Source organism: Sarcophilus harrisii, chromosome 3 (genome assembly GCF_902635505.1).
Source record: "Sarcophilus harrisii chromosome 3, mSarHar1.11, whole genome shotgun sequence".
NCBI lineage: Eukaryota > Metazoa > Chordata > Mammalia > Dasyuromorphia > Dasyuridae > Sarcophilus > Sarcophilus harrisii.
Genome location: NC_045428.1, coordinates 547,871,879 through 547,896,782, shown reverse-complemented (window position 1 = coordinate 547,896,782; position 24,904 = coordinate 547,871,879). Strand labels below are relative to the sequence as shown.

At 41.7% G+C, this 24,904-nt stretch overlaps 1 protein-coding gene across 4 annotated transcripts; it reads left to right on the top strand.

Moving 5' to 3' along the window:
- The first annotated feature begins 433 nt into the window (after positions 1-433).
- SLFNL1 (schlafen like 1) lies at positions 434-23,044 on the top strand. Of its 4 annotated transcripts, none has more exons than XM_031962312.1 (4): positions 434-660; positions 16,257-17,488; positions 20,469-21,123; positions 22,384-23,044. In XM_031962312.1, the coding sequence occupies exons 2-4, from the start codon at positions 16,568-16,570 to the stop codon at positions 22,677-22,679; spliced, it is 1,872 nt and encodes a 623-aa protein (XP_031818172.1). In that variant the 5' UTR covers positions 434-660; positions 16,257-16,567; the 3' UTR covers positions 22,680-23,044. The 4 variants fall into 4 exon arrangements, with proteins under 4 accessions (XP_031818172.1, XP_031818174.1, XP_031818171.1 ...); XM_031962314.1 differs by lacking the exon at positions 434-660 and adding an exon at positions 932-1,011; XM_031962311.1 differs by lacking the exon at positions 434-660 and adding an exon at positions 1,018-2,143.
- The last annotated feature ends 1,860 nt before the right edge of the window (positions 23,045-24,904 follow it).

Below are 24,904 nucleotides of genomic sequence, written 5' to 3'. Positions count from 1 at the left end.
CAGGAGGTTCCATCCATGACCATAAAATTTTAAATTTAGAGGAAAAAGGACCCTAGAAGTCACCTAATTGATTTTTTCTTCCTCCCCATTCCATTTTACAGTTTGGGAAAGTGTAGACCAGAGTGGGGAAGTGATTTGCTGAAGATTGATGGAATCCATATATTTTGATTCCAAATTCAGCTCTCATTTCTACACATTCTGATCTTTTTCTAAGTTTGTATTATATGTATGTGCAATAAGACACCGTCCTTCCATTTCCTTTCCCTGACTGTGGACCCCAACTCCCAAGTTCCTAAAATGAAAATAAAATGCCCTAATGGAAAATAAACCCAATAGTCAAAAAGTCTTGGATTTGTTGAAATAGTAAGTTATACCTTACTTTTTGATCAGAGAAATTCTTCTTCACTCTCCACCAGCTGCATGGAGTACAGCAAAGAGCCACAGAACCCATGGCATTGTCACCTGGGGGACCAGCTTCAGGCATTCTAATACACCCTGGCGCTGGGCACCAGCCGAGTGGAGGCTGGTTTTGAGACACCAGGGCACCAAGCTCCCTGAAATGGACCTCAGCAGGCTGGCTCGAGGTTCCAACATTGCAAATACTTGATGATGGCAGGGGATGGGGGTGTGGGTACTTCCAGGCTGCTGGGTTCTGGACAGGTAAGGGCAGGCACCTAGGGCAAGGGTGTGATAGGCTAGGACTTGGGTTTTTTTGTGGTTTGGGCTTTTAGACCATCCAAATGAAGAAAATATGAGTTCTAGATGAAGTAAAGCTTGGATCTGAGAAGACATTCTTGCTCCCAGATTTTGGGACATGCTGAGTTCCTTAGTGGGCCCTGGACATTTGCCTCCATATAGGGTAGGTTTTAAAGGCACAGACCCTACCTTTTCCCTGACCACTGAGCACAGCCCTATACTGATGTTTCCATCTTTCTGTGAGATCACAGTAGGGGTCTTGACAGGGAGGCACCCACTTCCTATTTCATCCACTGCTGCCCACCAGGGAGCTGAGTGAGTTTGAGCCCCAACTGCCCCTGAGCACTTTAATTTCAGCTGGGGAGTCAGGGCAGTAGGAGCTCTAGCTGGGTCCTAGGGACAGTTTGTCATGTGTGTGGGAGTTAGCCAGCTGGGGGGAGGTTTGGAATAGGAGGAATGATGACTTAAATGGGTTCTTGGCCCTCATACTAGCCCTCCTCTACCTGTTTTTCTGCCCTATCCCCCTTGCCCTAATCACAGAGATCACTAGAGACTACTGGGTCCCTCCCCCAACCCAACTCTCATTCTAGATGAGGCTTCTAAGAACACTGCTCCACTTTCTATGGGAGAAGGGGGAGGTAGAGGCTAGAGAGGCAGCAGGGAGAGGGGACTGAGTTTCCTTAGATAGGAGAGGAATTATCTGGATGCCTGTTTTCATTGCCATTTAGCATTTATTAACCGTCTACTACATACAAGATCTTGTGCTTGTTGCTGAGATAAAGACAAAAACAGACCACCTCCTTTCCAGGGTTTACATTCCGCTGGATTAGGGAAGATGTATAACACAGATAAGTAAATACAGTATAATATGAGGAAGAGGGAGGGAGGCCCTTAACAAATGGAGGGAGGAAAGAACCCTTCACTGGAATGGTGGTACTTGAGATGAGTCTTGATTATGAGTAGCCAAAATGAAGGGAAATGATGAATTCCAGGCTTAGGAAACAGCCTGTATACAAAGGCAGAGTGTAGGAAGATTGAATGTCCAGTTCAAAAAACCTATTTGGAAAAGGGAACAGGTCAAGAGACCTGTTGGTCATAGGGCCAGTTCACCTGAATGTAAATGCTTGTGAAGGGACTAAGTTTCCATGCTTCCAAAGCTGGAAAAGTAGATTAGAGTCAAATTGTAGAAGATCTTAACTGGCAAGCAGGCTCAGTTGTATCTATCCCAGAGACCATGAAAATCTACTGAGACTTTTTGAGCAGTGGAATATTATAGGTTATTTTTGGCAGCTGTTTGGAGGTTAGAGATCATAAGGAAGACCAGTTAGATGCAATATTACAATAGCATGTGAGGAGTAATAAGAGCTGTTCAAATGGGGGGGGGGGGGTAAGCCAGGTGAATGAGATGATAAAAGAGATATTGTGAAAGCAGAATCAACAGGGCTTGGTAAGTAATTGGAGGGAGGGAGAAAAAGAGAGTGAGAATGACAGAGTGAATTTTAGGACCTCTTAGGTTACAAAACTGGTTTACTGGGAAGGTAATCATGCCCTCAGTTGAAAAGAAGGAAGCTTGAAGAGTAGATTTAAAAGGAAAGATGATCAGTTCTGTTTTAGACATAAGGAATTTGAAGTCCATGCAAGGTTGTAGGTTGCTATAGATTATATAAGATGAAATTTATATAAAAGAATGATCAGGACTAGATTTATAGATTTGAGAGCTATTTATATAGAAATAATAATTGCCAAGTTTACTTGCTTATTTTTAAAAAGTTGATAGGTTTTTATTGTCAGCTTTTTGTTTTTTATCAGTCTTTTCTGCTTATAATCTCCAAATGGTAACACATTATAAATTTGTAAACAAAAATAACTATTCTAGTGATTGCATCTAACAATGCATGCAACATTCTGCTCTCATAGTCCCATACTTCTCTGCCAAGAAAAAAGAAAAAATATTATCTATTCTCTAATAGCTGTTATTTACTATTCTTTACTGTTATTTGGAAAGGGCTTCCTCTTAGTGATTTTTGGCTTGTTTTTAACAATTAACATTATTGTTGTAAATCCATTATATTCTTTCTTCTTAGTGATTTTTTTCTTTTACATTTTACTCTGCATTAGTTCACTTAGGCAGCCTATGATTTTCTGAATTCCTCATATTCATTTCTTTCCTATAAAGTAATAATCCATTATTCATAAATAAGTTTGTTAATTGTAAACTGATGAGTATCTTATTTGTTTCCAGTGTTGCTACCTATTCTGCTGTGAATAGGCTGGTATATTATTGGACCTACCTTTTTGTCCTTAACTTCCTTGGAGCATATATCTATAATTGGATTATTGGGTCAAGGAATATAGATAGTTTTCTTACTTTTTTTTTACATGACTTTAAATTGTTTTTCAGGATGATTGGACCAATTCATAATGCTACCAATACTATATTAAGTTTTCCTGTTTTCCCATAGTTGAACCTCCAAAATTGCCTTTCCATTTTTGTCATCTTTGCCAATTTGCTTTTGGTAGAGATGATAATTGAACCCATATGAGCTGCATGAACAGCAAGAATACATAGAGGAGATGAGAATCCAGGACAAGAAGTTTAAGAGGAATGAGGCAGAAGAAGAAAAATGGGGGAAGGGGGGGTGGGGGGGGAGTGGGAGGGAGGGAAAAGGGGAGAGGAACAAACTAGGAGATAATTATCGGAAAAGGGAACTTCAGAGTTTAAGAACATGGAGGTTGACTGATTATGGTGAGATAGCAGGTACATATCAGATATACTTCTCCATGGTTTGTTTGCTGATGTGAGTCACGATAGTTGAAGAGGTTCAATTGAGAGCAATGTTTTTACAAGGTTGTCCACAGAGAATCTAAGTTAAGTCTGGTAGTATCTTAAGAATAAACTATGAACTTTTATATATTTTTGAGCATGCTTGGCAAATTTGACCTCAAAGATTCCCCTGAATTGTGGTGGTTAAAACATATGTTTTGGAATATGATTTTGGATGGAAATAACTTTTTTCCTTTAAAAAATACTATAGGTAAAGAGGAAGATGAGTATTCTTGTGATGAAATCCACCAGAGAGAGAGGAGAGAGGCATGGTAAAGAGCATTTGGGTGAAGGTTAATGGAGGGAGAAACAAAGGTGATTTGGTCTTTGGAGTATACCACATACCACCTGAATGAAAAGAAGAAGTAGTTGAAGAGAGGGGTATGGGAAATGTCACAAGGCTGGCAGAAAGGCATCGTCTAGTAGTTATAGGGAACTTCAATTATCTAGACATCTTTTAGAGCTCTCTACCAAAAATGCCAAAAAAGGGCAATCAATAACTTCTTGATATTTCTTAATATTAATTTCATCATACAAAAAGTAAAGGAGAAGTTCTATATAGGATCTGATTCTTGCTAACATAAAATTTAGTTTATCGGATGAAAAGAAAATTACATATATTTGGGTGGGTAGTAAGGAGCAGTGGCTCCCTCCTCAGCTCCTGTGGTAGATAAATCACTGAGCCTGGAGTTAGATCCTAGACACTAAGGAATGGTGTGTCCTGTACAAGTCACATAACCTCTGACTACCTCTGTTTCAAATATAAAATGGGAATGATAACAGTACCTACCTTCCCAGGTTCTTGTGAGGATCAAATGAGAAATGCTTCAAGTAGTAGATATTACATAAATTTTATTGTTATTATTATCATCATCATCAAGTTTGTGCTAGAAAAGGACAGAAGATTTGAGAACAGTCTGACATAAATCCTAGATTTGAGAAAACATTTAAAATGCTTGAGAGAAAAGATAGGTTAAAATCCCAAAGAATAAAATTCTACAGAAGTGAGCCCTTGGAGGGATGGTGAAATTGCTCTGAAATGAGCACAAAGAAAAACAATTGTAAGGAGGAAAAGAGGGAGAGTTGTATGAAAAACCGATATGTATGCACAGGGAACTTACCAAGCAACTTTAAATTTTAAAAAGAAATGTATAGAAGATGGAAATAAGGGCAGGAAATGGGATGACTCTACAAGCATATATAAATATATATAAAAATAGCTTGGTGAGAAATCTTTTTCAATAGAGTATTGTAAGCAACTATTCATGATCAGGAGGTGTTTAACATTATCGATGACTTGTGTAAAGAAATAGATGGCATGCTCATGAGATTTGCAAATGACACCAAGTTGGAAGCAAAAGATTCACTAACTGATCCCAATAATAAGAAATTTAATAGGAATAAATTTAAAATCTTAAATTTTGGATTTTTAAAAATGATCTCTATGAATACTGGACAGGAAGCATAGTTGGAAAGCAGTTTGTTGTTTTTAGTGGATGAGGAAAGCTTCACATGAGCCAGCAATGTGATGTCAGCCAAAATGGCTACATAGAGAAGCAAAGCTCTTGTCAGGCCTGGGATGCTGCAGAATTATGTTCATTTCTAAACATCTCTCAAACTAAGAAGGACCTTAATAAGCTTGAGAGCATATCCGGGGCAGGCAACCAGGGGGAAAAAGTGCTTTCAAGAGTCCCTGCCACATGAGGACTGGTTGAAGGGACAGGGGATGTTTACCCTGGAGAAAAGAACACTCAAGGCAGACCTGATCATTGTGGTCAAGTATTTAAAGGGCTGTCATGTGGAAGAATATTTATTTAAATAGACTTGTTTTACTTGGCTCAACGGACAAAACCAGAAATAATGTGTTGAAATCGTAAATAGGTATTTAAGAGAAAGCTCCTAGCAATTAGAGCTGCCCTGAGTGGAATGGCTACCTGGAGAAAATAGGAGTCAAGGATAGCTCATTCCTCTCCTCAGAGGTCTCCAAACTGAGGCTTAGTGGGCAAATTTAGGGAGTTCTTTTTGGGCGAGGGCTAAAGTAGACAGCCTTGTGGGTATCTTCCAGCTCTCAAATTCTATGATTTCATGTCTGTTTTTGTTGTGTACGTGTGTGTACATGTATACACAGAGGACTGGTTTTTATGTGTCTGATTGTATGTGTCTGAGTAAGCTAATATCTTGTTTCTATAACTAAAGATCTTTAAAGTTTATAAAAGGCCTTTTTTACAACATATATGTAATATATATTATAATTATATAATGTAAAATAGGATCATTATCATCTCTGGTTTACCTATGAGAAAACTGAAATTCAGATGGTTATTTTGATTTACCCCACACCATTAGGAAATACAAAAATGAAGACTTAAACTACATCTCCCAAGTTCTAGTCCTATGTTTTCCCATTGTATATGCATGTGTATGTAGAAGGGTCAGGATGTACATGTGACCAAGAAATGTGACGGTTGAGAATTGATTCTTTGCTATCTTGCTTTCTCCTCTTTCTTCCCTCTAGCTCTCTGAGGCCTCCAAGTCACACAGAGTTACTCTGTGACCTTGGATAAGTGTCTTTCCCTTCACTGATTTCAGTTTTCTCCTCTGTAAAATGAGAAGTTTCACTAGATGAACTTATTTCAGCCTTTCCCACTTTAATATTCTGTGAGTTAGAGGACCCCATTCTGCTTTTTCCCTCTTTATAAACAAAAGGGCCCTTTCTGCTCTAACACTCCGGGGTACCTCTAAATTTTAGTTCCCAACCAGAACCTGTCCCACAGTGGAAAATTATCCTTCAATTTTAGGGTTCTTGCTTTCTCCCAAATTAATCCTCTCTACCTTCTACCTATTTTATCCATTTACTACCCTTTATGTTAAAGCATTATCTCCAGAAGATCCTGTATATATAGTCTAAGCCTTGCCAGCAAAGTTGGGGCAGGGAAGTTTTAATAGGATACATCAACCCATCACCATCCCAAATCTTTTAACAATGGTGGTGAGAACATAAACAGGTTTGTAAAATGCTTCAGATTAGCCTTGAAGGAAAAGAACAAGGAATAGATGTCAAGATTTCATAAAGGTCAGGAGTCTGAAAATATGGAGGTGTGCATGGCTTTCAGGAACCAAAGGGTTCTAGAGATTCTGAAGATCTAGTTACCACCTCCTCAGTCTTGTTATTTGTTATTAATCCCCATTTCTATTGGCTTTAAGATTTATAAAATACATTCTTCATAACCCTCTGAGGTAAATTGTATTATCTAATTTTATACATCAGGAAATTGAGGTTTGGGGAATTTAAATTACTTGTGAGCCTATAGAATTTGCAACTAGAAATGACCCTTAGCCACAGAAAACCCTAAAGTAGTAAAGTGGGAAAGTCAGGAAACTACTAAATTCTAATAAGGAAAAAAAAAGAAATATTTGGAAATTTAACTTTACTGAAGACCTCAGAGACAACAGGAGGGCAGCTTTTGTTTGCATTAGAACTTTGGCAGAAATCTGTTGTAGTTACTGATCACAGGCAACTAAGCATGCCGCTATCACATCTGCAGAAATGGCAGTGTCCAAACACTGTGAGCATATTGAATAACTACAGCAATCAGATTGCTGTAAGAATCCACAGGAACAGCAGAAGGGTAAGGCTCTCAATTCTAAAAAGTATGGAGGGCAAGGAGAACTTTGTAGTGATCAGAGAATGCTCTACATTTGTTTCAGCTATGAAAATACAGCTATGTATACTCAAAATACAATTTATTTTCCCCTAATAGAGGAAAAAGATGAAAGGGAAGTAGGACGATTTCTCTACTTTCCTGTCTTTCAGAGATAATATAGTATTCTTGAAAGAATAGTTATGCTTCAGAAGGGAAAAATGTGAGGTGAGGGTGAGGAGAAGGAAGGAAACCAGAAAAAACAAAGGTGAAATCTAGTTTGTGTTAGGAAGTTAGAATATTTAGAAAAAGGAAGGACCATTGCTCCTATGGAGCTATGTCCTATGTCCTATGAGAGAGGTTGTTTTTCTCTAGGGGTGAGAGCTGGACTTCCCCCAAATGAAGCAGCCTTTTTGTGCTCTTAAGGAATGATTATATGTATCCACAGAAGTCATGAATAAGAAATCTCCAATAAGAGTGGAGTAAGAGAATGTGACTTTGTTGAGAAAATGAATTTTTGTTGACTTCATATAAAGAATAAAGAGGTCTTAAGGTATTTGTCCAGGATTTGACAGAAATAACCACAATATTTGTTAAACCTGACTACAATGCCCATTCCTGGTGATTCTTGGGTGGAACAAATGATACCATCACAAGGAACCCAGAAAGCATTATTAGGGACTATGAATCCTGGACAAAAAATTAAATTAAAAATGGAGGCTTTAGAAGAAAAGGGCAATTTCATCATAGATTTAGATTGTTTAACAAGAAAAAATTTGATTTGAAAATGAACACCTAGTTAAAATGTCCTCTCAGAGGGGGATTTGAATTTCTGGGCCATAGTTTAAGATATAGAAAGAGTAAGTTCCTGGGAAGGGGCGTGGTAGAAACCCAAAGAAACTGATAGAGTCTTACAAATCTGTAATAACAAGGACTTTAAAGATGAAAAGGAAAGAAGAAAACCATCCACATAGACCTGCCCCACCAAATACTTGCATATAACAGATAAAAAAGCAATAAAGAGAGCCACTAATTATTTAGCGAGTACAGCGGGGAAAAAAATTCAGCAATATATTCTATGCACTTCAGATGTCCATAGCCTGATGACTCCAGAGCACAAAGAATGGGAGAAAGAACTAGAGATCTTGGTGGGATGGTACTTATGACTTTGATATTGTCATTTTTTTCTTATTCAGAAGGAACAAAAATAAAATGAAATAGTTCAGGAAGTATTTATAGTAAAAAGATATGCTTATATGAGGAAATACAAAATAGAGGGGGGGAAGGAAAAAGCATTTGGGTAAAGATCATAAGGGACACCAGCTACCATCCCATCCAAATTATGCTTAGCCAAAGTCCCCTCTGTATCATCCCCCAAAATGAATCTTCCTTAAAACATAAGAGACCAAAAATTGGACACAATAAATATTCCAGGGTTAATCTGACAAGGACAGAGTTGAGTAGAACCACCATCCTTTGTATGACAGTATGCTTCTCATAATAGAACCTAAGATTGTAGTAGCTTTGGGAGATGTCACATAACACTGTGGTGTTCATATCATATTCATATCAACCCTGTGGTCGGCTAAAACTCTTAGATTTTTCTCATGCTAATGGAATCTAAGCATTTATCTTTCTGCATACCAATTCTTGTCTGTGCGTCTCTCATGCTTATCTATTTTGTATGACATGAAACTGGGAAGAGATAGCTAACCTTCAAATGGCAAGTCAGAATCCAAAATGATATTGATGGACTGACTTTATCACAGATGAAATTTCATAGAGATAAATGTCAAATTCTACACTTACTTGTTCAGGCTGTTTCTTTTTTGGGGGAAGTTTGACTAAGCAACAATTTTGGGGGAGGGAAATACTCAATAACAGGGAATTTTTATGGACAAGCTCCATGTTAACAATATGACAGAACAGACCAAAAAAAAGCTAATATGATTGTTACCTATATCAAGAGAGGTATGATTTCTAGAAAGGTGTGAGTGTCCTGCTATATATACTTTGCCTAGATCAAAAAAATTTGGGATATCATATTAATTTTCCAATGTCCCATTTTTAGAAAGCGATCTATAAACTAGAAAGTAGAGAAGGATTAGCAAGGTAAGAAATCTCAAGACTATGTCAATTCAAAATGGATCCAAGATGGTGGAGTAACAGAAGCAATACAGCCAAGCTCTCCTCTGCAAAACTACTCAAAATAGATTTAGAAAAGGGACCAAATCCAATTGTGATGGGAAATCCAGAAAAAGTTTATAGTGAGTTATTTGTCCAACCCAAGTTCATATACAGAGAAGTTCATGGACAATGTGAACAGTATTGGGGCAAGACCATTCTGCTCATGTAGCACTCCAACACCAAGGGAGAAGCTATGCCCTAGGACAAGAGGAAGTTTCAGATCTATGCTGAAACACTGCCAGACCCATAGCAGAGCACTGTAATGGAAAGAGGTGACAAATGGAAGCTTTGACTGTTTCTGGGCAATAATTCTGAGATACAGATCCAGAGCATATTGAAAAGGGGATGTTGAATTGGGAGTAGTGTTATCTGAGGTAGGTAGTTTTCCTGAATAGGGAGGCCTTAGACAATTATGCTGTCTAAAGAAGGAAATTCAGAAGCAAACCTCAGCTATGTGACTCAAATCCCAGGAGCAAAACAGAGGTTCATTTACAGCATCTAACCCAACCTGCAAAGGAATAACAAGAACAGGAATCTAAGACCAAAGGGGAGCCTATAATTCTTTAATTCTGAACCAATAGAGAGCTTTCTATCTGACTGATAGGGACTGAGTTCAGGAGCATTCGACTTAGACCAGAATACCAGCAGTCAAGACTTTACAGGATCAGACCACTTTAGGAGCACTGAAAGCTTGCAGGTCCCCAGCCTGTCCCTGAAATCCTGGACACAAGAAAACAACTGTAACAGAACAGTGCAGACTTTCCCTCGAGAAATGCTATAGAGCCCACCCTTAACACCAAGCCTGAAATTAAAAAGTAGGCTGGAAAAATGGACAAACCAAAAGAATCCAATAATAATGAGCTATTATAGTGGCAGGGATCCTCAAAAAACAAACTGAAAAGAGAATGATTCCAAAACATCTACAAAGCAAGCCCCAGAGAAAACTCAGTTCAAACCAAATTCAACTAGAATTCTTGGATGAGACAAAGCAAGAATATTAAAAATAGCATTTAAATGTTTTTAATTAAATGAGAGCACTGGATGGGGAAAACACCTATAGGGTAGATATCTCATAGCAAAAATAACTTGCCTGGAAAACATTGAGAAGAAAATTTAAGAATCATATCTGAATGCCACGATAAACAAGCCCAAATCTCTTAGATTTTGATCTAAGAGGACAAGTTGAAATAGAAAGAATCCATCAATCAACATTCTCAAAGAAACCCCCAAAGGAAAACAGAAACATTATTACCAAAATTACTGACTGAGAATAGCCAAGAGGAAAAAATCAAGTGTCAAGAAAGCCACAGTCAGGATCACACACAATTTTGCAGCTATAAAGTATCAGAGAACTTGAAATAAAATATTCCATAAGGAGTTCCACTCATTCCAGATGAAAAGGCCAGAACTGCAGACAAATTTTGAAGTTCAAACCCAGAAGTGAAGAGATTTGAAGTTCAAACCCAGAAATGAAGAGAAACATAAAAAAGGTAAACATAAAAGAATAAAGTGACTTAGCAAGGATAAATTACTTACATTCAAATATGGGAGATAAAATATACATTCTCTCTGATCCCCATCATCATGAGAGGTCATAAAGTCTTAATTGTGGTCATGTTATGTTTTGATGATCTTAAGGAAAGGAAAGAAAAAGGACAAAGAAGATCATTGAAAATTATCTTACATAGGATATTCAACTAAACTGTTCAAACAAGGAAAAGAATATGGAAGAAGCAGTGGACACTTCTCATCCAAATTGATTCAAGAAAGGAAAAATACACACACACACATAGATACAGAAATAAATCTCACTCAAGAGGGGAATACGAGAGAAACAGGAGAAGGGGAGAGCAAGAATTAGAGGAAAACTAGGTAGATTTATGGGATTAGTCCTGCAAAAAAAAAAAAAACTAATATTCACAAAAATATCTATAGCCCTCTTTGAATTGGCAAAGAATGGGGAGCTGAGGAGCTGCCCACAACTTAGGCAATAGCAGGACAACTTTTGGTATGTAAATGTGATAGGATAATATTGTGCTATATAAAATGATGAGATAGTTTTATTGAAATCTGAAAGTATTTTATGAATTTATCATGAAGTGAGAGAACCAGGAAAACAATTTATGCAATCACAATGACCCAGTAAATATAATTCATTTTGGAAAAATTAGTAATTCTAATCAGTAAAATAACCAACTTTGATTACTGAAGGTTAATGTTAAAGCATGCTCTCTACTTCATGATAAAGTGGCAGAATGAGAAAAATACTGTTTGGACACGGTCAGTGCAGACATTGGTTCAGATTAATTATACATGTTATGTATTTTGTTTTTCCTGGGAAGGGTAAAAAGGCAGATTGTTGCTGATTTTTAAAAAATGAAATTTTTTAAATTTAGAATTTAGAAAGCTGTAATTTAGAAAGGCTATTCCAATAACCATATAAAAATCCTCTGAAGGAACTAGGGGTATTTCACCTGCAAAAGAGGAAACTTAAGAGAGGAAGAATTGTCCTGCTTTCAGTCATGAATACTTTTTGTAACTCCCATGGACTATGATTTGCTATAGCTTTCAAGTAGCAAGTGGCTTTTAATTTAATGGCTACAGTTGCCATCTTCAGTGATCCACCCAAGAATAAAAAATCTGACACTTCCATTTCTTCTCCCTCTATTTGTCAAGAAGTGATGGAACCAATTGCCAGGATCTTAGTTTATTTGGATGTTAAGCTTCAAATCAACTTTTATATTCACCTCTTTCACCCTCATCAAGAGATTTCTTAATACTTCACTTTCTACCATCAGAATGGTATCATCTATATATCTGAGATTGTATTTTTTCCTGGAAACCTTAATTCTGACTTGATTCATCCAGGCTGACATTGCTCATGGTGTACTCTACATCCAACTCAAATAAGGTGAAAATATATAGCTTTGTCATAATCCTTTTCCAATCTTAAACCAATCAGTTCCTTTTTAGGAGACAAGATGATCTGGTATTCTCATCTCTTTAAGAACTTGGCACATTTTTGTTATGATCCACACAGTAAAAGATTTTAGTGTAGTCAATGAATCAGAAGCAGATGCTTCTCTGAAATTTCTTTGTTTTTTCCCAAAATCTAGCAAATGATAGCAATTTGCTCTCTAGTTCTTCCATCTCTTTGAAAACCAGTCTGCTCTTCTTCTAATTCTCATTTCACATATTGCTGAATCCCTGCTTGCAGAAATCTTAAGCACAACCTTACTACATGTGAAATAAGTTCATTTTTTCAGTACTTTTTTTTTTTTTAACATCCCTAGGCATCGCCCTTATTTAAGTTTGGGACATATACAGATCTTTTTCCAATCTGGTGGCTACTGTTGAGTTTTCTAAATTTTCTGGCATATTGAATGCAACTCTATAACATCATCATGTGTTGGATTTTATATCACCTTTTTTATTGTTAGCAGTGCTTCTTAAGACCCATTTGACTACTTTCTCTAGGTTGTCTCACTCCAGATCAGTAACTACACCATCATAGTTATTAGGGATATTAAGATATTTCCTATAAAATTCTCATGTATCATCTTATCACCTTTTATTAAGTTCTTCTACTTCTGTTAAATCCCTACCATTTTTGTCTTTTAGCATGCTTATTTTTGGCATGAAATGTTCCTTTGCTCTCTTTAATTTTCTTGAAGAGAGTTCTCTTGTCCTTTTCCTATACAATTTTTCTTGTGTTTCTTTGCATTGTTCATTTAAGAAAACTTTATCCCTCTTTGCTATTCTCTAGAATCCTGCATTTAATTGTCTACATCTTTGCCTTTCTCCTTTTCTTTTTATTTTCCTTTTTTCCACAGCTACTTGTAAAGTTTCATCAGACAGCATTTTGCTTTTCTTATTCTTCTTTTTCTTGGGATTTTTTTTTATTATAGCTTTTTATTTACAAGATATATGCATAGGTAATTTTTCAGCATTGACAGTTGCAAATCCTTTTGTTCCAACTTTTTCCCTTCTTCCCCCCATCTCTTCCCCCAGATGGCAGGTTGACCAATACATGTTAAATATGTTAAAGTATAAGTTAAATACAATATATGTATACATGTCCAAACGTATTTTGCTGTACAAAAAGAATCGGACTTTGAAATAGTGTACAATTAGCCTGTGAAGGAAATCAAAAATGCAGGCGGACAAAATAGAGGGATTGGGAATTCTATGTAGTGATTCATAGTCTATCTCCCAGAGGCCTTTCACGGCTGGTTCAATTCATTCCTGCTCTATTGGAATTGATTTGGTTCATCTCATTGTTGAAGAGAGGGCCACGTCCATCAGAATTCATCATCATATAGAATTGTTGTTGAAGTATATAATGATCTCCTAGTCTTGCTCATTTCACTCAGCATCTGTTCATGTAAGTCTCTCCAGGTCTTTCTGAAATCATCCTGCTGGTCATTTCTTACAGAACAATAATATTCCATAACATTCATATAGACAATTTATTCAGCCATTCTCCAATTGATGGGCATCCATTCATTTTCCAGTTTCTCGCCACTACAAAGAGACCTGCCACAAACATTCTTGCACATACAGGTCCCTTTCCCTTCATTAATATCTCTTTGGGATATAAGCCCAGTAGTAACACTGCTGGATCAAAGGGTATGCACAGTTTGATAATTTTTTGAGCATGGTTCCAAATTGCTCTCCAGAATGGCTGGATGTATTCACAATTCCACCAACAATGTATCAGTAACCCTTGGGAGGTTTTTTTTGTTACTTCCTTCTGCACAGTATTACAAACCTCTGACCACAATTTTTCAGGCCCTCTATTTACCAAATCTAATCCTTTAAATATATTCCTTATTTCTATTTCAGATTCATCAGGGATATTATTTAGGTCATACCTATATGGTTTGATGGTTTTCCCTGCTTTCTCCAATTAAGTATGAACTTTGCAATAAGAAGCTACAGTAAGCTCTAAGTCTTGTTTTAACTGACTGTATAGGACTTCTCCAGTTTTGGCTGCAAAGTATATAATCAATCTGATATCAATATTGACCATCTGGTGATGTCCATATATAGAGTTGCTTTTTGGGTTGTTAAAAGAGTGTTTGGTATGACCATCAAGGCATCTTGACAAAACTCTATTAGTTTCTGCCCTTCTTCATTTTGTACTCTAAGGCCAAACTGCTTATTCCAATTATCTGTTGATTTCCTACATTAGCTTTCCACAACCTTATGATGAATGTAATATTTTTTAGAGTTATTTCTAGAAGATGATGTAGGTTTTCATAGAACTGAGCAACTATGGCTTTTTCAGCATCAGTCATTGGGACATAGACTTGTAATTACTATGATGTTGAAAGGTTTGCCTTGGATCTGATAGACCTCATTCTGTTATTTTTGAGTACTTTGTTGCTTACCCTTTAAAAAAACAACTTTGAAGGCTACTGCATTTCTTCTAAGAGATTCTTGCCCACAACAGTATATGTAATCATCATTCAAATTAAATTTACCCATTTCCATCTATTTTTAAGTTCACTGACAACTAAATTGTTTTAATCTTTCTGTCTCCTATTTGTAGCTTACTTGGTTCATAGATCCTATATTCCAGGTTCCTATGTAATACTGATCTTCACAGGATCGGATTTTCCTTTGGTCAGTGGATGCTGCAGCTGAGCTTCCTTTTGATTTTGGCCCAGCTACTTCATTAATTCTGGAACTACTTGTAATTGTCCTCTGCTCCTGAAACCTTTCTGACCTCAGAGGCTCATCTTCTGATGTCATCTCTTCTATCATTTTAATACTGTCCATGATGTTTTCTTGGCAGAGATACTGGAGCAGTTTCTCATTTGCTTCTCCAGTGGATCACCTTTTGTCAGAACATTCCACCAGGATCTGTTCATCTTGGTAACCCTGCATAGGATAGCTCATAGTTTCACTGGCATATTCAAGGCCCTCCATCATGACAAGGCACTCGGGATGGGGTGGTGGAGGCATATAAAATGCCCTAAGGAAGAAGGATTAGACTTTTTTTGCTTAGCCTTGGAGGGCAACACTATTAACAACAGCTACAAACACTTTTCAAGTCATAGAACAAAGATTTAAAACTGGCAGGGAATTTAAAAGATCATCTAATCCATCTGAAATCTAAAATAGTTGAATGGCTTGTCCATAGTCATACAGATAAATATATGTGTGTGTATACACATTTATACACAAAATGTGTATACACATACATATATATGTGTATATATATATACATATATATACACACACACACACACACACACACACACACACAAGTAGCAGAAGTGGAGTCTTCCACTTGGAAGTGTGATCCAAACCCAGGACAAATATAAGCCTCTTAATTTTACAGTTCAAGAAACAAGTTCTGGAAGAGTATTTAACTTGCCTTTAGTCATAGTGTCTGAAGTAGGATTGAATCCATGTCATCAAACTCCGTAGTCAGTGATCTTTTCACTCTGTCATGCATGTCTCTGCCTACTCCAAATCTACTTCTTTGTCTAATATTACTACATGCCTGTTTGGTATAAGAGAAAGTGTCTGACAATCCGAGCGATCCAAAGAGAAAATAGATTGCTTTGGGAAATAGTGGATTCCCCATCACTAGAAGTTTTCAAGCAAAAACTGGTAGCTACTATTCAAATACAAGTTTGACTAGAAAATATCCAAGTTCCCTTCCAACTATGAGATTCTATCTATTCTATCTTTGAGATTCATCTATTTCAAATCACTAACTTTACCAATAACCTACTAATAACCGCTCAGATTCCTTAAATGATTTGCCCAAGGTCCTAGTGATATCTGATCCTTAAGATCAGCTTTCTTTTGAGAATATCACACCATCTCTCTCTGCTATGCTGGAGAAAGTTTAAAGCCTCCTGAGCTTTATGCTGTCTTCTTTTGTTCTTTAGGACCCAAGCCGGAGCAAGGCCCCACACTGCAGGGCCTCCCCATCAGGCCATCATTTCTCCCCTTCTACTTTTTCCGCATCCGAGATTGGGAGCCGAAAGGGGCCAGGCCCAGCTGGGGCCCATCCTTGCTCCTTCCAACCTGTCACTTGGCAGCCTCACCGTCCCTGGAAAGTGTGTGGGCTTCCCCCAGAAAACTTCCCTGTCCTGCTGGTCCCAGTCCAGGGCCCAGCTGCTCGTCTACTTCAGTCATCTCTGAATCCTTGAGACCCAGAGGCACAGAGCACAGTCCTTAAGGGTAGGAGGACTGGGGAATGAAGAAGGTGACTGTAGGAGAGGAACTAGTGGGCATTCTCCAGAACCAAAAATCACCCTTGGAGATGAGCTCCACAAAGCCCTCCCCAAAAGAGACCCTTATGGAAACATCTCAGGGTCTGATCCCCAAAGAAACACTCTGGAGACCAACTTCAATAGGGGAGGCCACCTCCAAAGAGACTCCCACAGATACATCCCAAGTACAGACTCAAACAGAAGAGACCAGAACAGACTCTTGGGAGTCCTTTATGAAAATACTCATGGAAAAGACCTACACAGAGGAACCCCTAGAGGAGATACCCAAAGAAACTCCCTCAAAAATTCCCAGAGAAACACAGCAAGTAGAGATTTCAGCAGTAGAAACCCTATCAGATACTCTCTCCTGGGAGTCCCTCAAAGAGATACCTATAGCAGGGACAGCTCTAGATGAGATGTTAACAGAAAATCCCATTGGAGAATCTCCCTTCAGGAACTCAAAGGGAGAGCCTTCCTTGAAGGTGCTGGCAGAAGAATCAATCTCAAAAGAGACCCTCGAAGGAAGACCCTCAGGGGAGCCCCTACATGTGCAGCCCCCACCAGAAGAGCCACCTCCTGAGGGCCCCCTCTCCAAGATGCCCCCACCTTTGCACACCCTGTATGTGAATCACTTGAACCCACAATTCTCAGGAGCAGTACTCTCCTGTCTGCTGCGGGACATGTTTGAGCGTCTGCACCTGCCACTGGAGAGGGAGGCCATTAGGGTGGTAAAGAAGCATCGTCGTGCCCATGCCCTGATACAGGTGCCCACCTCGATAGCTTCCAGTACTGTGGCCCAGCAGCTTCAGCAAGCTGCCGAGGAGCACGTGCTTCTGAAGGACCTCGTGGCAAGGGGCAAGATGCTGGCAGTGAGTGAGGGCCCACGGATCCTCTTCAGCAGAGAGGTAGGATGGGCAGGGCGGGGCCATGGCGGGATGTTGGGGAAGGCAGGGAGAAAGCATGAGCTCAACCTGCAGCTATGTGTATTGGCATCTGTAGCCCATGAGCACTGTGGAAAAGTGAAAGTTCTGTAAATGGAGATAGGGATTTTGATAAAGGCTTGGGGCCTTGTTGAGGAATGAGGCTAGCTTCAGGAAAAATTTTTCTTCTATAATGGAGAATATTATGGAATCAGAAGGCCCACATTCCCCAAGTGGACACCCCTAATCCTACCTTACCTGGCTGTCTGATAACTGGAGTAAAGGCAACCATTTCTTGCCTCCCTCAGGCTCTCACCTTGGTCTATTCCTAGTTACCCCATCTCTAAAGAAAGAGGAATGTAGATGGGTGGTAGAGGGGAGGGGAGTCTCCTGCTCTGTTCTAAATGACTGAACTTTCAGAGTCCAGGTTATGTCTGAATTTTGATCCCAACTTGTCAGTATCCTAAAAACAGAGAAATCATATTGGGCCAGGTGCAAGTGAGGGGAAGGGACAGGAAGATTCAGCCATGAAATGGAAAAAGGGAGAACAAGGTCATCCAGGGAGGAGGGCACAGTGGACAATAAGGAAGACAGGAAGGAATCATTTCAAGGAAAACTTCTCAGTAGTAGGGCATAGCTCAAGCAGCTCTTGGGCAGGAAGGATGCCAGGAAACAATAGAAGAGTTCAAATAGTTGGATGGCTGTCATATAAAAGAAGGATTAGGCTTGCCCTTCTCGGTCCCAGCGGGATGACCTAGAAGCAATGAGTATAAAGTACCAGAAAACAGATTTTGGCTTAATGTAAGGAAAAACTTCATAAAACTACATCTCAGATTGAAAAAGTACTCACAGACCCTCTAGTTCCAACCACATCTGGAGAAGAATCCCTCATAGTATTCCTGATAAGCAGTCATCCAGCACCAACTCAATGGGAATGCCCACTACCTCCCAAAGCTAGCCCACTCCCAAAACCCAGCGCTTGATTTGTAGGTTCTTATATCATGCCTCAATTTTCACTTCAGCAACTTCTGTCCACTCTCATAATCCTTTTCAGGTCAGAGCTTGATAAGAGGATGCGTCAGTTGCTCACTTCTGGTATTTCCCAACTCTGTCCTCTAAAAGTTTCTAGGTCTGGAGGATTCAGCTTTGGCACTTTCTCACAGGCCTCATTGGCAGGCATTGAGAGGCTGAAGCATATGCTCTTAAGATCAGAGGGATTAGAGATAGTTCTTATTATCACCTAAAGAGCATTCTGGGATCAATAGGGGAAATGGGGTGGCAACTTACGGGTGTTGCTGGTGCCATGAGGGGGACTCAGAAAGCCTGATCCTAGAGCAGGCAATTTGCTACTCATCCAGTGGTCACTGACCATTTGAAACCAAGGTATAAGCGAGCCCCCATCTGTAACAGTCTCAGGAAGTTGGAAGACAAGCTATCTAGTCTGTTCTATAACTGACAAAAATTATAACTCCAGCAAATGGTCATCCAGACTGATTTTATGTTTATTTGAGACCTCTAAGGGGAAAGATCCCATTGTCTCCTGGAGCAGCCCATTCCATTTTGGGTTGGCTCAAAGTTACAGATTTTTCTTTAGATCAAGCCTAAGTGATAACAGTGACTGTCAAATTTTCCAGTGCTTTAAGATAATGAACCACTCAGTGTGAATCCTCCTATTTGACCATCAAAACAAAACTATGAGATGCTCAAAAAATGCTGAGGAAGCTAGGATTCAGGCAGTTGTAAATGCCTTGTCTATGATCATATAAGGCTTTGAGGTGGAATTCAAACTCATTTCTTTTTGGCCCTCAGAAATGAAGAGTGTCCACACTGAATCCCCTCAATGAGCAGCCTCAACATACTGGCACACATACTTAGGAAGCTTCTTGGGCCCAGACTGAGATACACTAGTACATGCTTGCTTCATCTCTTGTGCTCTCCCACCTTTGATTAGCGATAGGATGCCTAAAGACAGAAAGGAATTCCTTGAGATACAGAAAGTTGCCCATACCAGAAATGTTTAAACAGAACCTAAAAGATCACTCAGGGTCATCTGGGACATTTTAGGGAGAATTCCTTCTTTAGCTGGAAGTAGGAATAGATGACCTGAGATTGCAGAATTCCAGCATCATAGGGGTTTGTGCTCATTGCACGGATGTGGGATTGTCATTTGTGACAGTCTCTGTAACATCCTTTCTGGCTGATATGATCTTATCCCACATGGGGGAAAGCTATGGCCCAGACCTGAAGGGAATTTTAAGAATCAATTCAATTGGATGGAAGTTGCTATAAAGTAAATTTAGGCTTGATGGAAGAAAAAACTTCTTAATAGAGCTATTGCAGAGTGGAGCAGGCTGCCTCAGAAGATAGTTTCACCATCTAGGTCCCCAAGAAGAGTGCCATTTGTGCCCTTTCATTCTTTTATCCTTTCTGGGGGTATAAGGGAGTCCAAGAAAAGAGATAAGATCTAATTTATACATTGGATCTAAGTACTCCCATTCATGACACTCCCTTGTGAAGAGGCACACTAGCCTAATTTCTCGAAGACCTTAACCTAGACTGGTTCAAGGCTTGATATTCTGTAAAAATCCCTCCCCAACCTCCCACTCACTCCCAATCCACACCACTATAAATCCCAGGTTGCATAAACTGGACCCTCCCTCCTCACCTTGAAGGACCTTCCCAGGGAAATTCTAACAGTGTAACTGTCCCTGTTGGCCCTTCAAGAAACAGGCCTGGCTGGCGATCAGAAGCCTCTCTAGTTTATTCCTTCCCAGCCAGAATCTAAAGAGGGGGAGGAATGAGCCTCATCCCAGAGGATATTTCTGGCAGCTAAGCCCCTCCCTGCATGCTCTGGAGAACGGGAACTCCCTGCTTGTTCCCCAGGCCTCCTTCCCCTCCTGTCCCTCCAGAGCTTCCAGCCCACAGATGATGACAGCACCCACAACTGTGACTCTTACGACCACAGCCACAACCAGGCCTCCCGACCAGTCCCAGCCCGGCCCAGCGCTGGGCTCTCGGCAGACTGGCCTTCTGCCCCCACCGCCTCCACCCCACCTTCCAGGGCCCTCCGGCCCCACTCCCCCAGCTTGCCCTGGGCCGCCCGCTCAGACAGTGCCATTGTGCACCAAGAGATCGTGGGGCAGGAGAAGCTCTTCCATGGCGCCTTCCTAGGCAACGAGACACGCAACATGGAGTTCAAACGCGGGGGCGGCGAATACCTGAGTCTGGCCCTGAAGCACCACGTCCGCCGCTATGTCTGCGCCTTCCTCAACAGCGAGGGGGGCAGCCTCTTTGTGGGCGTCGAGGACAGCGGGCAAGTGCGTGGCATCCACTGCGACCACCAGGAGGAGGACCGAGTGCGCCTGCTGGTGGACTCCATCCTGCAGGGTTTCAAGCCCCAGGTGTTTCCCGAGGCCTACACACTCTCCTTCGTTCCTGTGATAAAGGCCGGAGGCAGCAAAAACAACCTGCTCAAGGTGATCCGCCTCACGGTGCACAGGCCCAAGGCCCGCTCGGAGCCGCTCCTCTACGAGACAGACCTGGGAGAAGTGTTCCTGCGGCGGGATGGCAGCATCCAGGGCCCGCTCTCTGGCAGTGCCATTCAGGAGTGGTGCAGGCAGGTAACTGGCGGCCTGGCCCTGAGCAGAGGTGACGGGATCATCCTAGACTCGTAAGGCCTTAGAGCTAGATGGGACCTTAGTCCAAGCGCCTCATTTTACAGATGAAGAAACTGAGGCCCCGAGAGAAGGGATTTATCCAAGGTCACATAGATTCAAGCCTAGGCCCTGTGACTCCCACTTCCCATAGAGGACACCACAAATGGTTCCCTCTCCAGCCCCTGGGCCCCTTCCCCGCCACGGCCAGTGTTAGTCTAGACATTCATTCGACACTCCTGCCGCCTTCTCTGCGTGCAGCTAGGACCTGAAGGCACGGCTGTGACATCACCTACACCCACCAGTAATCTTAACGCGCAACATGGGCAGACCGCCCCACGGAGGCGCGAGCCAAGGACTGCTCGCTCCGAGGGAGAAGGCGCTTCTCGCCACAATGTCAGGGAAGCCCTCCCGGAGGAGGGGAGTCGCTGCGAAGCGAGGTCTTGCATCCGTAAGGGCAGCCCAGTCTGCTGTGGGCAGCTGTCACGGGGGAGCCGAGGCTTCAGCTTGAGGCCTGACAGGGTTAGGGGGCGAAGAAAATCTGCCCGGGCCTCAGGAGGCCCGGCCCTCAGGGCTGCGGGGGGCCGCGTGACCTTGAACAAGTCCCTTCTCTCTCAGTGGCCCCGAGTCTGTCAGTTTGTCACCTAGGGCTCCAGTAGAAGATAGGTTGGAGCACTTAAGACTTGAAAGCACGGACTTCACCAGGTAGAAGTCGGGCGGGTAGAAAGGAGCAGCCAGAACAGTGGGGGAGGGGAGGAAGTCACTCCAGGAGGGGGGTGGCAGGGACACACCTAGGGAGGAGGGCAGGAGGAGGACAGGAAGTGGAGTCAGGCCGTGGTGAGGAGCACGGCCAGCCTGGAAGGGGTTTGTAAAGTGAGGTTGACTACAAAGCTCGGAAGTAGATGGCACAGAGCCTGGAGTGCAAGATCAGCAGTGTCTGCCTGGCTCGGGGGGCAGTAGGGAGCCTCTGAGAGCACTTGAGAAGAGTGACCTAGAGCAAGTGGGTCTGACTAGTGTGTAGTGAGGAGCGCAGCCTGTGAAGGATGGCGGGGGAAGAAAGGAGAGGTGGAGGCAGAACAGGTAGGAGGCTTCCCAGCAGGCCAGGCCAGAAGAGAAGGCAGCCCCTCCCAGCTAGAGCTAGCAGGCTGGCAGTGGCAGTGAAGAGCGAGCTCGTTAGGCACATGGGCCCCCTGGCTGCCCGCCCCTAACTGACTTGTATATCCTCAGAAATGGATCGCAGAGCTGAACAAGCTGCAAAAAAGGGTCAGTGCCTTGACCATGGAGAAGGAGCATCTCCAGGAAGAGCTGAATCGGGGCCTGTGCCAACAGCTGTGCCAGCAGCCCTCCTCCTGCATCTGCTGCATCATGTGACAGGCCTTGCGAGCCACACCCCAGAGGCGGGGGCGGCCACAAACCGGATCATGCATCTCGTCCAAAAGCGCACTTTGTCCTTGTGCTCGAACCCATGCTCAGGACCCTCGAGGGAAGCCCTTAGGCAGGCTCCCCCACTGGCCCCTCCCTGATGGTTCTCAGCTGTTTGAAACCAGCGCTGGTGAAGTGCTGTCCCAGGCAGGCACAGGTGGGGGGCATGCAAAAATCCCTTTTGAAATGACTCATTATCAATCCTCCACTTCAGGGGAAACTTCTCCCAGCCTCAGCTCTGAGAAAGCTGGCACTGCCTGTCAATTTTCCTTCATCTTCAAGCAACAACATCGGGATCCCGGAGCCCCCTGAGGGAGGAAGCTAGGAAGCTAGCAAGCAAGCATAGGTTTGTCCATGAAGCACTTATGTTCTCATGTGATAGCCATCATTAACCTGCTCCCTACACAGGCCTGCTGGGAATTGTTCTTTGCAAAGCTCTTTAATAAAGTCAGTCATATCTGGGCCAGCAATGGTTGTGACTTCACTGGCAGCTGAACTAGTCCTAGATCCAGGGCCGCAGGGCGCACTCGGGCCCAGCCAGAAGCTCCCTTCTAAACATGAGAAAAGGCAAGGTGGTCCTGGGGTGGTCCAGACTTCCAAGAAGAGGGTTTCAGGTATAATTGTCCCTTCTGAACTTGAACCATGCTCAGCGATATCCCTTAAACCGAGCTTTAAGTTACCCAGGTAGCAGGCCCGTCTAACATTTACTGTGAGTCTTGATGGCCCAGGAACTTAGACTCTGGCCCTAACAAAATTTAGATATGATACTGTTCTCATGGACTTCGAAGGCTGGTGGGAGGGGCGGGGAGGAGGATAGCAGCACAAAATATTACCTAAATAAAGAGAGGCACAAAGTTAGATGGAGTCTGGGGTGGAAGACTATCCCTGATGGATAGTGAGATATGGGGCACATTGAAGAGGAAGTGAATGATCCGGGTTAATTGAAGAGTAACGGGTAGAGAGAGAAGAATGAGAGCTAGAAAGGTAGGAGCACTCCAGATTCCCAAGGGCTCTGAATGTCAGAAAAGTTTGAACTTAGAGCAACCATGAAAGATTTTTGAGCCAAAGAATGAAATTAAGACGTGTCAGAAAAATTATTGTGACAACATAGGGCAGAGTGGAGGCAAGAAAACCCTGCTTAAACAGTGTTATTGTAATAGTTCACGTCAGTGGCAATATGGAGCCTTGTACTAAGGCGGTTGAAGTGAGAAATGCGAAGGGATGCTACCAAATTCATATAGCTGACGTGGGGGCTTAGGAGGTGGGGGGAAGAGACAAAGAGTTTAAACAGAAAACCGAATTAAGAGGCACCACAATAGATGGAACAAGTTTTGGGGGAAAGGCGAGTTCAGTTTTCAACATGAGTGAGATGCTGGCATCCAGGCAGGATTGTTCTGAAAGCAAACAGAAATAAATTCAGGTCTGAAGTTTAGAAGAAAGGACTCGGTGGTACTAGATAGAGGATGTGTAGAAATGGTAGCTGAAGTGACAGGAATGAAACTGCCAAGATTGGATCTTTAACTAAGGAGCACCCATTAGGAAGTTTACAAGAAGTTAGCAGAGGCAGGGAAAGTAGTAGTCAGAAATGGAGGGATGGGAGCATAGTATTTTTTGAAGGCAAGGGAGAAAAGCATTTGTGGGAAGATGGCCAGAGATTGGGAGAATGAGGAATGAAAATGACATTGGATTTGACTGTTCAGAATGTCATCTCTAGAGATCTTTGAAGTTTCAGTAGAGCAGCGAGGGGAAGCCACCTTGGCAAAGGGTTAAAAGAAAAATAGGAACTAAGAATTTGTTGTTCAGTTTGTTTCTATCATGACCATCTCTGACCCCATTTTGGGTTTTCTTGGCAAAGGTACAAGGCTGCCATTTCCTTCTCCAGCTCCTTTCATAGTTGAGGAAACTGAGTTAAACTGGGTTGTGACTTGCCTAGGATTGGCTAGTAAGTATCTGAGGCTGGATTTTAACTCGGCCTAGACCAAGTGCGCCATCCATTGTACTACCTAGCTGCTACTAAGAGTGCTGGATAGAAAACTTTTTCACATTTAGTCATGAAGAGAAAGGGTAGAAGCTGGATAGGATATTCAAGGGAAGATCTTTCCAGAATGGGCAGGCTCCAGTCCATTTGAAAGTACATGAGAAAGGGTCAGTGGCAAAGGATTTAAGATGCATGAGATAGTGGGGCAAGGTCCTTGGAATGGGAGGGGATGAGATTCAAGGCACATATGCAGGAATTAACCAAACGCCAGGAGTGGGGAGGTAGCCGGAGAGGAGTGATGTTATAAAGAATTGGGGTCGGAAGGGGCAGCTATGTGGCGCAGTAGAT